The sequence below is a fragment of the Pristis pectinata genome, chromosome 2 (genome assembly GCF_009764475.1).
Source record: "Pristis pectinata isolate sPriPec2 chromosome 2, sPriPec2.1.pri, whole genome shotgun sequence".
Lineage (NCBI taxonomy): Eukaryota > Metazoa > Chordata > Chondrichthyes > Rhinopristiformes > Pristidae > Pristis > Pristis pectinata.
The window spans coordinates 67,368,054-67,382,138 of record NC_067406.1 but is presented as its reverse complement, the minus strand read 5'-3'; the positions used below and the strand labels follow the sequence as shown (position 1 = coordinate 67,382,138).

Genomic DNA, 14,085 nt, shown 5'->3' with positions numbered 1-14,085 from the left:
TCATATTATTACTGTAAAGACTAAATTCAGTTATACAGGAATTATGGTAGGAATATGAAGATAATTGTTCTGGCTACTGCCTGTAGCAACGTTATAAATGAGTTATTGTTGAATGTATTTATGAATCTTTGATCAGAGCAGTAGCTCTTGCATCATATATACTTCACTTTTTCTGGTCTTACTGAACCTTAACTTACTTTTCCTGCTCCAACTAAACCTATTTTTGGGTTGCACAAGTTTAACATATGGAAGGCACTGATTTAATGCGGCCCCAGAATATACTCAATCTACTTTAACATAATTACATAATTCTCCATGAAAGGTATTGATAACAAGCTTGATTGTTTTACTCTTTTTTTTAAGGATAATTAATCGATTCTAGATCAGCTATCCAGACATTCCAGCCAAGACATTCCCTCACAATGTTTTATGTACAATGTGAATGAATCTCAACAAAAACCCAACCACAGATGTAAATTGTGCTTTGTGTATGTGCAGTGAATGTTTAACCTGCATCCTCTGCACATATGTTACTCAATCATTACAACATGAATCTGAGCCTTGAACACTGAGGCAGATCTTACCCAAAGGCTGAGGCATATTTCAGTGTTCATTGAAGAGCCTGACACTGCCTGGGTGAATGCTGGGGAGTCAAACTGTTAAATGATTACAAGGTATGCTCCTTCTGTAACTTTGCACTCTTATGGATTAATGCCCCTATGTTCCCCTCCTGCAACCCCAGGCTGCTCTTCATGGTCCTGTGGATAACTCCCCAAATCTCTCTCTGCACTCTTCTCAGTTACCCTATCTCTGGATCATCTTTTTTTCAACACTTCCATTGCCCCAACCCATCACAGTCTCAATCATACCATTCATTCTTCCCAAACATATGCACACCCAATCATCTCCTCAGGTTTCCCATCCCAGCACTTGCACTCCTATTACCCAGCACTGTAAGATCATCCACTTCACTACCCCCCCATTATCCATGCACAGCAACAGATGTTTACCAGAGATTTCAGCAATTCAGAAATACATCTTCCCCAGCCTTTTGCAAACGTTTGACTTCAGTGGATCCAGGTTTCAGAAATGGAGTGAGTTACTATATTTATGTTTGGGAGAAGTGATTGAGGATGCTTTTTCACTCCACTATTTTATCTCAGTGTGTGTCCCGACTCTTGCAAAGTGATTGCTTCCAAGACAATCACCACCTGCTACCTTAACTTCCTGCCAACATAGATCCCTAAGATATCTTTATTAGTCACATGTACATCGAAATACACAGTGAAATGCATCTTTTGCATTGAGTGTTCTGGGGACAGCCCACAAGTGTCGCCACGCTTCCAGCGCCAACATAGCATGCCCACAACTTCCTATCTTGTACGTCTTTTGGAATGTGGGAGGAAACCGGAGCGCCCGGAGGAAACCCACGCTGATACAGGGAGAATGTACAAACTCCTTACAGACAGTGGCCGGAATTGAACCCGGGTCGCTGGCACTGTAAACGTTATGCTAACCGCTACACTACCGTGCCTGCCCTAGTTTAAGAATTCCTTTTTGGCTGAGACAGCATTGTCATTATCGACAACTACTTTTTCTTAGCCACTGTTCCCAACTTATCAGCACTGTCAGCATCACACCCACTCCTTAAAAAGGTATCCACAATTATCCTGCATGATTACCTCTACCTTCATCTCGCTAATTTCCTCCCTTTCTTAGATTCTGCTACAAGTTATCACCAAGTAGCTATGTGCCCATCTTTTAAATACTTTCAGTCCTTCTCATGGCATCTACATTACTGAGAAACACACCATTATTTTTGTGTCTAAAGACTCACTATTTATACTGTTCATCTGGGATTACACTCAGTGTCCTCCTGAAATCTCAGTGGATGATCGAAGGACCCATCCTGGAAGTGAAAGCCCAATTTCATCGCTAGTATTGGTGCAATTGGCATTTGAAGTCTAACCTCTTCCACATATTTCTCGATCTCTTGCGGTTTTTTAACCACACTATTAACCTCTGGCTCTCCTGCACAATCAAACAATATGACAGCTGCACCCCCATGTTCAATCCTAATCAGAAAGTATTTGATTAAAATTAGCTAAATGTAAATCCTGGACTTATTTCCTATGATTTCTCAAGTGACAATAACTAAGACTGCTGCTCCATACTGGATGTACCAGTTCACAAAATTGCCCATTCTGTTATCCCATCGCACAAAACTTTGCACAAGTTTCACTTAATAGGAATCTTTCTCCAATAGGAGCATCCCGGACAAGACAGTATAATAGCTAACATTCATTCACAGCGTCATGTCTTAATTTCCCATGAACCAGAGAATAGGAAGAATTGAGTTATCCATATGAAGTGGTACATATCTTGCATGTTTGGCCTGAGCAAATTAACTGCCATGTTTCCTACATTACAACATTGCATTTCATTTGAATTCCAAAGGATTTTATTGGTTGCAAAATGTATAGTTTCTTCAGTATTTCATTCCTTTCTGATAAGACTTGAATTTAAACAACTAGATGACTCGTTACACTTTCACTGCATCATGCCAACAGTTGATCTATCATCTTAATTTGGACAAATGTGCTGGCCAGCAAGATAGTTTGGCTCCTCTCATTAAGTGTTTTTGTTCATGTTTATTTGTTTTTTTTTTCTCTTGGAGCAGGTCATCAAGCATCATACTTGATTCTGTCAACTTCATATGTAGGATGGAGTATTTCTATGGTTAGATACTACTTGAATAGTATAGTTGTGCATGGACAAGACGTCTGACTTGGCTTGAAGGTAGTATTTCTGTCACTGGCCAGCAGGTTTTTGATCAACATTCCATGCCTAAGATGAAAACAATTTAGGCTGGCACTTTTGGGGAGTTCTGCACAGTTAGATGTTGTATCTTTCAGGTGACAAATTAAACCATAGTCTCACCTGCCAAATCTGATGTTATTTTGAAGAGGAACAAGGGAATTCTTCCAGGAATGAACAAAAGTGCGGGGAAGTACTCAGTAGTTTAGACATCATGATCCTTCATCAGAAATTTTCCAGCATCTGCCAGTGTTTTGGAAATTCTCCCTGGTCCTGGCCAATACTTATTCTTCAATCAGCTTTATCAAAGGAACAGCTTGCACTGCAATTGTGGTTTGTGGGACCAGGACTTGTGCAAATTACCTGCCATGTATTCTACATTACAACACTGACTGCATTTCAAAAGCATTTTATTGATCCTTTCCTACTTGTTTCAGGGAGGAGCTCTGGTCAATAAATCTGATTTGAGGTGCTTGTGTAGAAGCAATTGGATGCAGAAAAATCATGACCCAATTTAGGATGCCACTTTCACAACAAAAGAGAAACATCAAAGTTCAGCAGCTCAGCAGAGAAAAAAAATCAGCAAGTGCATCATGATAAACGTAAACAAAAATTCCTGGTGGCTGTAGCAGAGTGGCATAATGAATGCATGGACTCGTAAAATATCACAACCTCTCAACATCAGACAGGCACATTTAATAGGAGAACAGAAGGCTGGTAGCATGTGCTCATCCAGCGGTAGGACCAGTGAGGGTTTTACTGAGGATCAATTGTGTGTGCTTCCGTCACTGCAATGTTGTTATGGGGCCTTGTCTGAATTTGATGCTACAGTGGTGTTGAAAAAGTTGGAGTCCGTTCAATGTTCTTTATATTGAAATATTGTTACTAATCTAAAAATGATGACAGATAAACAGGAAAAAATGGTACAGTTACATAATTGATCTAGAATGCCTCATTAATCTATTTAGCCATTATGTTAACTCACTCAAAATAAAGGATACAGTTTGGCATCACTCCCACTGCATGCCATTCCCCGGGAGGATGCCAGATAACCTCATTATTGCAGCAGCACTGAATGGTTTCAGACTATTGTGGGAAATGGCAGTTAGGGTAATGCAGCGAATTACAGCTTTGCTTCAAAAGCAAATTACTGATTGCACGGTAGATAAAAGTTGTATCATCATTAATCCATACTGTGCAGAGTGCAGGAGCCTATGTTGAAGAACAGGCATGAATTATCTTAAACCCATCTTAATTTGAACTAAAATTTTTCCATTTGCCAATTTTAATAAAAAAAATAGTCCAGCATATTTGACATCACATTCTTATTCAGAGTTGATAATACTTTTGCCTATTTAGTAAATAGTTATCAAATGGGTTTGTACTCACTTCTTACTAAAGGCTGCAAGAACTTTTCCAGTGACTTGTTGGTCCATATACCCTAGGGCATTCTACTGAGATGAGAAAATCATAGAATCACAGAAGCATTCAGCACAGAAAGGGGCCATTCGGGCCCCCACCTCATCCATGCCAACATGATATCTATCTACGCTAATCCCATTTGCCCACATTAGGCTTATATCCCTCCATCCAAGTACCTGTCCAAATACCTTTTAAATGTTGTAATTGTATCTGTCTCCATTACCTCCCCTGGCCACTTGTTCAAGATATTCACCACTCTGTGTGGAAAAACTTACCTTTAAGTTTCTCCACTCTTACCTTAAATCTGTTCCCTTGTAGTTCTAGACTTCCCTGCCCTGGGAAGAAGAATTTGACTATCTATCCTATATATGTCCCCAATAATTTTGTAAACCTCTCTAAGGCTACCCCTCATCTTCCTACGGTCCAGGAAGAATAAACCCAGCCTATTTGATCTCTCTTTGCAACTATAGCACTCCATTCCAGGCAACATCCCAGTGAATCTCTTCTGTACTCTCGCTATTGCTTCCTGTAGTGTTGTGACCAGAACTGTACAAAATACTCTTAAGTGCTGTCTAACCAATGTTTTGTACAACTGCAACGTGGTATTCTAACTCTTGTACTCAATGCCTCAGTCTATGAGGAGAAACATACCAAATGACTTTTTTACTACCCTATCCACCTGTGTTGACACTTTCAGAGAGCCTTCGACTTGCAACCCAAGGTTTCCCTCTGTTCACCAATGCTTCTAAGGGTCTTACCATTAACTGTATACTTTCCCCTTACATTTGACCTTCCAAAGTGCATTACCTTGCCCTTGTTGGCCACCACTACACCCAACTTTCCAGCTGATCTATGTCTATTTTTACCCTTAGAAACCTATTTTCCTGTCTATGATTCCACCAATTTCTGTGTCGTCTGCACACTTACGAGTCATACCCCTTCTTTCTCAGTTGTCATTTATATATATTACAAATAACAAATGTCCCAGCACTAATCCTTGCAGAATGACACTTGTTGCAGACTTCCAGTCAGAAAAACACCCAATTTGTGTTTGCGATCCATCAAGAGCCAGTTGATCATAGCCGGAGTGATGTCAAGAGTGCTGTAATTGCTTCAGTGATTACTAGGTAAAAGAGGAAAAACTATCAACCCTTGTCCCATTCCATGTGGAGATATGATGAGGTTGGGAAGAAATCAGTCACAGAAACAGAAAAACAGGATCAGGATTAGGCCATTCAGCCCTTCAAACTTGCTCCACCATTCAACATGATCCTGGCTAAACACTCCTTTCAATACCAAATTTTCACTCTCTCCCCAAAACCCCTGATGCTTTTGTCAAGACATCTACCTACCTCCTTCTGAAGAAGAGTCAGTGACTTGGCTCCCAACACGTTGTGCACTAAAGAATTCCAATAGGCCTACCATCCTCTGATTGAAGAAATTTCTCCTCACCTCAATTCTAAATGCTTTTACCCAGTTTCTTGCAACCTGATCCATGGTTCTTGACCCCCACCTCCAACCCTGCCAGGGGAAACAAGCAGCCTGCGGAGCATGTCTTTGCACATTCAGTGAGATCTCCTCTCATTTTTCTAAAACCTAGTTAATAAAATCCCAGTCAATCCAACTTCTCCATGTATTCCCACCATCCCAGGATCAGTCTGGTGAGACTTCTTGGCACTCTCTCTGTGTCCAGTACATCCTCTCTTGGGAAGGAGATTATAACTGCTTACAAACCATAACCTAGGAACAAAAATCAAGCATTACACCAAAGTTCAATCCTGACATTGTTGGGTGGCACAGTGGTGCAGTAGTTCAAGCTGCTGCCAGTGACTGTGTCTGATCCTGGCCTCAGGTACTCATTGTATGGAGTTTCCACATTCTCCCTGTGATCTGCAAGGGTTCCCCCAGGTGCTCCGGCTTCCTCCCATACCCAGAGACATGCTGGTAGGTTAATTGGCTGTCATAAGTTGTCCTTAGCGTGGGTGCGTGACTGGAGGTTAAGGGGGGAGTTGAGGGCATGTGGGAGAGAATGGGTGATAGGGAGATATGGAGGAGTGGGACTGATGGAAATGCTCCGAGAGGCAGACTCGATTGACTGAATGGCCTCCTGCTATGTCAAAAGGAAAGATGAAATATGAAAATATGATAAATCTGAGTAATTTCTATACTGATTTCTGCTGAATTAACACTTCCTTGCCTTTGACATCGATCCTTACACTTAAAAAGTGAATGAATATGAATGACTAATTTCTAACTTCTAAGCAACAATAAACAAATATAAAATAGAATTGGTGATGCAGGAGACTGTAGATGCTGGAAATCTGGAGCAACACACAAAGCAACTGCCACTGTTGTTGGTAGAATCTCAGATGGCAATGAGGAGGTGTACAGGAATGATATCGGCTGGGTGAATGGTGTCGCAACAACAACCTTGCACTCAACGTCAGCAGGACCAAGGAACGGATTGTGTACTTCAGGAAGGGAAGGTCAGGAGAATACACCAGTCCTCATTGAGAGGTCAGCTGTGGAAAGGATGAGCAGCTTCAAGTTCCTGGGCATCAACATCTCAGAGGATCTATCTTGGGCCCAACACATTGATGCAATCAGGAAGGTGGCACGCCAGTGGCTCTACTTCATTAGGAGTTTGAGGAGATTTTGTATGTCACCAAAGACTCTCTCAGTTTTCCACAGATATATGGTGGAGAGCATTCTGACTGGTTGCATCACAGCCTGGTACGGAGACTCCAATGCACAAGATCAAAAGAGGCTGCAGAGGGTTATAGACTCAGCCAGCTCCATCACGGGTACAACCCTCCACACCATCAAGGACATCATCAAGAGGTGGTGCCTCAAGAAGACGGCATCTATCATTAAGGACCCTCACCATATGGGACATGCCCCCTTCTTGTTATTTATTGTTACTACTTCTTGGTTCTTCTTGTTACTTCTTGGAGGAACTCAGCGGGTCAGGCAGCATCTATGGAGAGAAATGATGAAGGGTCTCGACCCAAAATGTTGTCTGTCCATTTCCCTCCAGAGATGCTGCCTGACCCGCTGAGTTCCTCCAGCTCCTTTGTGTGTTGCTGAAATAAAATTGGTTTCTATCTGTCATTATAGCGAGCAGACCAATCACTGGTAAAGAAAATCAGCAGCACACAAGCACAGAGGGACCAAAGTCTTGCAAGTAACTGCCCTTTACACCAAGGTTGCATATGACCAAGTATCACTTTCGAGGATCCCTGCAAAATTGAAATGAATGGTTAACGGAGAAAAGCTCCCTCCAATACTTGGAGTTGTACCTAGCACAAAGGAAGAAAGTTGTGGCCATCTCTTTTCAGCTTCCTTCGTCTGAAGTAGGAATGTTCACAAGTGATTGCACAGTGTTTGGTTTCATTCACAACTCCACATACAAATGATATAATCATGCCCCATATTGAGCAAGACTATGCAACAGGAACAAATAGCATTCCAGATAAGTGGCAGGGAACATTTGTACCATACTGGCAGTCACAATTCTGTCAAGAAAGAGTCTAACCATCTCACTATGACATTCAATATCATTCCCGTTGTTGAGTCCCACATCACTAAATACCCTAGGAGGACATAGAACGTAGAATGTTACAGCACAGTACAGGCTCTTTGGCCCATAACGTTGTGCTGACATTTTATCCTGCTCTAAGATCTATCTAACCCTTCCCTCCCACATAGCCCTCCATTTTTCTATCATTCATGTGCCTATCTAAGAGTCTCATAAATGTCCCTCGTGTATCTGCCTCCACCACCTCTGCCGGCAGTGCGTTCCACACACCTACCACTCTCTGTGTAAAAAAAACTTGCCTGTGACATCCCCCATACCTTTCTCCAATCAACTTAAAATTATGCCCCCTCAAGTGAGCCATTTTTGCCCTGGGAAAAAGTCTGACTGTCCACTCAATATATGCCTATCATCATCTTGTACATCTCTGACAAGTCACCTCTTGTCCTCCTTCGCTCCAAAGAGGAAAGCCCTAGCTTGCTCAACCTATCCTCATAAGACATGCTGTCCAATCCAGGCAGCATCCTGGTAAATCTCTTCTGCACCCTCTCTAAAGCTTCCACATCCTTCCTATAATGAGGTGCCCAGAACTGAACACAATACTCCAAGTGTGGTCTAACCAGAGTTTTATAGAGCTGTAACATTACCTTGTGGCTCTTGAACTCAGTACCCCGACTAATGAAGGCCAACACATCATACGCCTTCTTAACAACCCTATCGACTTGTGTGACAACCTTGAGGGATGTATGGGCATGGACCCCAAGATCCCTCTGTTCCTCCACATTGCTAAGAGTCCTGCCAATAACCTTGTATTCTGCCTTCAAATTCGATCTTCCAAAGTCTATCACTTCACACTTTTCCGGGTTGAACTCCATTTGCCACATCTTAGCCCAGCTCTGCATCCTATCAATGTCTTCTTGTAATCTATAGCAACCTTTTACACTATTCACTACACCACCAACCTTTGTGTCATCAGCAAACTTACTAAACCACCCTTCCACATCCTCATCCAAGTCATTTATAAAAGTGACAAAGAGCAGGGGTCCCAGAACAGATCCCTGCAGAACTCCACTGGTCACTGACCTCCAGTCAGAATATGCTCCGTCAGCAACCACCTTCTGTCTTCTATGGGTGAGCCAATTCTGAATCCACACATCATGGACAACAATGACTACTATGGCTAAAAGAACAGGGCAGTGGCCAGTTGTTCTGCTCTTCTCCTGATTCCACAAAGCCTTTCCTCCATTCATAAGGCAACGTCTGGTGCAATACTTACCATATGCTTGGAGGAGCGCAGTTCCAACAGTACTTGTCTACAAGGTACACTGACCAAGGCTTCTTCCACAGAAACCTGTGCCATTTAATAAGGCAGCAGGCCAGTCAGACTGTCATCATCTCCAGGTTCCAGTCCTATTTGCACACTATCTTGACAAGGGTATGTGTCACTGCTTTTTCTTCATCACTGAAGCCAAATCCTGGAACTCCCTACCTAATGGCACTCTGTACTTTAATCACATCTGCTCAAGGGCTATTGTGGATGTACAATAAATGTTGGCCTCACTTGTGATGTCACAACATATGAATGAATAAAAACAAAAATTTAGATTTTTTTAATGATTGTGATAATGTTGAAATAAGTGGAACTTTATGCTCCCTACATAAAATTTTCAGCCTGTCAGTTCTATGCTGGTGTTTACACTCTGTGAGTCTCTTCCTTACACCTCATCAGCATGTCATAAAGTAATCCAGCATGGAAATAGGCCTTTCAGACAACTGAGTTTGCACCGATCATTAAGCACCCAATTACACTGATTCCATTTTATTCTCCCCTTATTCCCATCAACTTCCTCTAGATTCAATTACTCACCTACACAAGGGGCAATGGCCCATTAACGTCATAACCTGCACATGAAAAACACGATGATGCTGGAGGAACTCAGCAGGCCAGGCAACATCCGTGGAGAAAAGCAGGCAGTCAACGTTTCAGGTCAGGACCCTTCTTCAGGACTGAAGATAGGAAAAGGGGAAGCCCAGTATAGAGGAGGGAAAAGCAGAGCAGTGATAGGTGGACAAAAGAGGGGAGGTGGGGTGGGCACAGGGTGGTGATAGGTAGATGCAGATAAGAGATAGTGATAGGCAGGTGAGGGGGAAGAGGGGAGAGCAGATCCACCAAGGGATGAGTCAAAAGTAAGGAGAAAGAGGAGAAAAAAAGGTAGAAAAAGAGGTTAGGAAAGGGAAGAAGAGAAGAAGCACGGTGGGGGGTGGTTGTGGGGATGGGATGGGAGCTTCTCGAGTCCCTGTCTCACTGCTCCACCTCTGTGATCTCCTCTGTTCTCTGGCTCCGCTTCTCCCTCCTATATATTGGGCTTCCCCTTTTCCTATCTTCAGTCCTGAAGAAGGGTCCTGACCTGAAACGTTGACCACCTGCTTTTCTCCATGGATGCTGCCTGACCTGCTGAGTTCCTCCAGTATCATGGTGTTTTTCATCTAGATTCCAGCATCTGCAGTCCTTTGTTTCTCTAGTAACCTGTACATCCTTGGGATGTGGGAAAAAAAACCAGAGCACCTGGGGGAACCCCACATGGCCGTAAGGAAAATGTATAAATTTCACCCAGAGAACACCTGAGGTCAGGATTGAACCTGGGTTGCTGGAGCTGTGGGGTAGCAACCCTACTAGTTGCACCACTGTGTCCTTTTATTCCTTTCTCCTGCATGTACTTATCCAGCTTCCCTTGAAATTCATTGATGAAATTTGTTTCAGGTAGTCCATGTGATAGGAAGTTCCACAATCTAACTGCACTCTGAACAAAGACTTTCTCCTGGTTAAAGCCCATTTAGTGCCAGAATACCAGCTGCAGCAGACAAGCCGGTAGCACTGAGGAAAGTTTGTATTTTTAACTCTGCATATTGTTTATTAGTAGAAATGATATGAATGTAGTTTTCCTGTTAAAACACATTGTATGTACAAATTTCAATAATTAGTGTACCCAACAAATGATTGCCAAAATGATATTATTATACTGCAAATATTAATTAACCAATTTTTCTCTTTCGTTAATTTAGAGTACCAGAGTACAGCCGGAAAATGAAAAATGTAAGTATCTTTTTCACAGTACTTTAATGGATCCTGTCCACTACTCCGAACATTCATTTACTCTTAGCAGTGAACAGTGACTCCATTGTGTACCATCTACAAAGTGCACTACAGTTACTCACCTTAGCAACTCTGACAGCACCTCCCAAACCATCAATCAAGAAGGAGAAGGGTGTCAGGCTCATGGGAACATTATAACTTACATTTTCTCTTGCAAGTCTCACACCATCCTGATGTGGGAATATACTGTTGGTCCTTCATTGTCACTGGGTCCAAACTTTGGAACTCCCTGGGAGCACTGTGGGAGTACCTTCACCAGAAAGATTGCAGAGGTTCAAGGAGGCAGCTCACCACTGCCATCGCAAGAGATTTGCCGTGATGATCTGATCTCCAAAAAGGAAAAAATTAAAATAAAATGGATGCAAAATGCTAAATTGGGGGTGGGATGCATGATGAAAACAAATGAATGGTGAGCATGGATGGACCATCAGAATGCCAGATGGTTCAAGGTGAACATTAATATATTTCCTAGACCCACAAAAAAAACACCTGCTTCTTGACAGTGATCCCATTAACATTGAATCATTGCAAACTGTCAACTCAAACTTATTCAATTATCGTTATAATAAGGAAAATAAAACTGGTAAGAAGCCAACACCTTGGATTAACCTCTACTCAGTCACAATAACCTTTTGGAATGTTCGGTTATAAGTTGTCTTTTATAGCTTTAGTTTTTATTACACATGCGAGAGTAAAACTTGAAGGAGGAGCTGTATTGTATAACTTCCCTGATGATGAAGATATTTAGCTGTCTTGAGCCATACTTAGCCACTATGTTTCCTGCATAATGGGTATTAGTAGAAGATTGGATTTAGTTGGTAGAGTGTTTAACCCTTTCCTTATGAGTGGAAAGATGGGATGCCCAAAGATAAATTAATGTTTGCAGAGATGAGCTAATCTCACATAAAAATGTAAAGTTGACTTTTACTGACACTGTGATTAGTTAATGTATGATGCACTTGAATTGTTGCAAGAGGTCAGGCCTAGGAGGACTGTGGCCTGCTTAATGTTTCTGTTTTATTTCTATTTTCAGCCATTCTATTTCCTCGTTCATTTAGCTGTTAAAGTTCACAAATCTGGCAACAATCAAGCTAAACCCACGTAATGAAGAGGGGACCCACTAGTAAATTCTTTCCCTCCCCCCCACCTCCTCAACCCAACATCAGTGCCCACAATGAAGAACACACTCCAAATGGTCACTTGGCAACTTACTTGGGCCTGCAAGTCAGATTTCAGAGAAGCTTTGTACTTTAAACAAAAGTTTTAGATCTTCAATGTCTGTTTTTCAAAACATGTTTTCACTGTGCTAATGTGCAGCCTGACTCCACTGAGGGACAATGAGGTTGGCCCAGGTGAATATGTGTACAAAGGGCATCTCTGCCCAATATGCAGTGACCTGCTGACGGATTGTTTTTTTTTCATCCTGGTCGTAGCATTGTTGCTTCTTATACAATTTTTGACAATAAATATGATATTGTTAAAACATTGCCGACTTAGTTTAATGTGACCATGGCATTGCTGGACTACTGGAAACTGGGTATCAAGAATTTTTCTAATCATTTATATCCCACAGGTTTTGATCACTATTTACTGGCTTGGAAAAGCAGCAAATAGCTGTACATCTTACAGTGGACCAACACTGAACCTGAAAGAATTTGAAGGATTGTTGTCTCAGATTCAAAAGGTAATACATTTCAATTTCATTGTTATCATGCGCATGTTTGTTTTGTGTATGCATCCTTCATGCTGTGATCTTGTTGTTATCAATCATGTTCAGAGTTATTTGATTTACCTAAAATTATTGCCCATTTTCACTTCTTCAGCAAAGTTATTAATATACTATGGAAAAAGTCCAGATAATATACTCAATCTTTTTGCTGGTTTCATAAATAGAGGGAGAAAAAGCTTGGAAATGATGTTGTGTGCTATTGAACAGATGCTCCATGCACTCATATCAAATTCAATGATATCAGAAGCTATCAAAGCTTAAAAAAGCAGTTTTTGTTTGAAATAAATTTCTTAGCAAACCAGAGAGCAATAAAAAAAATCTGAAAAGAGCAAGATCATTGAACCATGTGATGTGACCACAGAATGAACAAGAACATCACTGTATTTTGTTCATGTGTTCCTTCTGAATTTTTTGTCAACCTGGTACCAATTATAAATATTCTAGATGAGATACCATGTGCTACATTTATTTCAGATATTGACAAAGGAATTTGATCCAAATATTTTGGGTGCCCACACAATAATATCACACAGCATTTCCAGGCTAATTTTGAGCTTGTATGTGAAATACTTCCACTTATAATGTATTTTTAGCTGCAGTTTCCACTTCTCTTTGTTGATATGAACACTAACCCAGAATTGGTGGAGAAAAGGGAAAACTGTTCCACTCCCAAGATTGAACAGTAAATTTGGAAAACATTGCCTTTATTAAAGTGTAACTTTTCTAAAGTGGCAGTGAGTGAGTTATTAAGAATACTAAAATTGCATCCTTTCAAAACGTTTGCTGTGTGTCTTAACATCTTTAAGTTTGCATTCAAAATTAACCAATTCAGGAGGTAGAGAACAACTTATAAAATATGAAAAGAGATGGATTGTTGAACCATGTGCTACGACCACAGAAGTGAACAAGAACACCACTGTATTTTATTCATGTGCTGCTTCTGAATTTCTTGTTAAGTTATAAATATAAATATTCTATGTGAGGTATCAGACACTACTTTTATTTCAGGCATGGAAAATGTCATGATTAAATTATCACAAGTAATCCAAAATCATTGAAAGGCTTGTAAAATAAAACCAAGAAACCTTTCGAACGTATGTGTGCTGATCTATCCTTTTCTGTACCAATTAACGTTAAAGCAATCTTTAATTGAGACAAGGGATTTATTATACCACTGGAGTGAGCATAGCATGGGATGGCTTCCATTGACCTTTTCTTGGGCTAGAGTTTCGATGTTTAGTACAGGCTCCTTGCCTTGGAAAGAATTTATAATCAAGGGCTGTGAAAGGCAGCGATTGTTCTCAATGCTCCAACCGTGTGGGTCAGATGCAAGTGTGTTCATATCCTTCAAAGCCAATAGCTGGCAAGCAGCAAAGCACTGGAATGATTTTTTTTAAAGGAACAGCTTTTGCATATTTTCATTGCTGA

General features: G+C 41.1%; 1 protein-coding gene across 6 annotated transcripts in view; it reads left to right on the top strand.

Moving 5' to 3' along the window:
• LOC127566568 (LIM and calponin homology domains-containing protein 1-like) overlaps window positions 1-14,085 on the top strand; it is a 277,152-nt gene that overhangs the window by 179,959 nt on the left and 83,108 nt on the right. For all 6 annotated transcript variants that reach the window (XM_052008998.1, XM_052009028.1, XM_052009008.1 and 3 more), the window contains 2 exons: window positions 10,838-10,868; window positions 12,502-12,612. In XM_052008998.1, coding sequence (XP_051864958.1) covers window positions 10,838-10,868; window positions 12,502-12,612 — 142 coding nt within the window. The remainder of the gene's footprint in view (window positions 1-10,837; window positions 10,869-12,501; window positions 12,613-14,085) is intronic.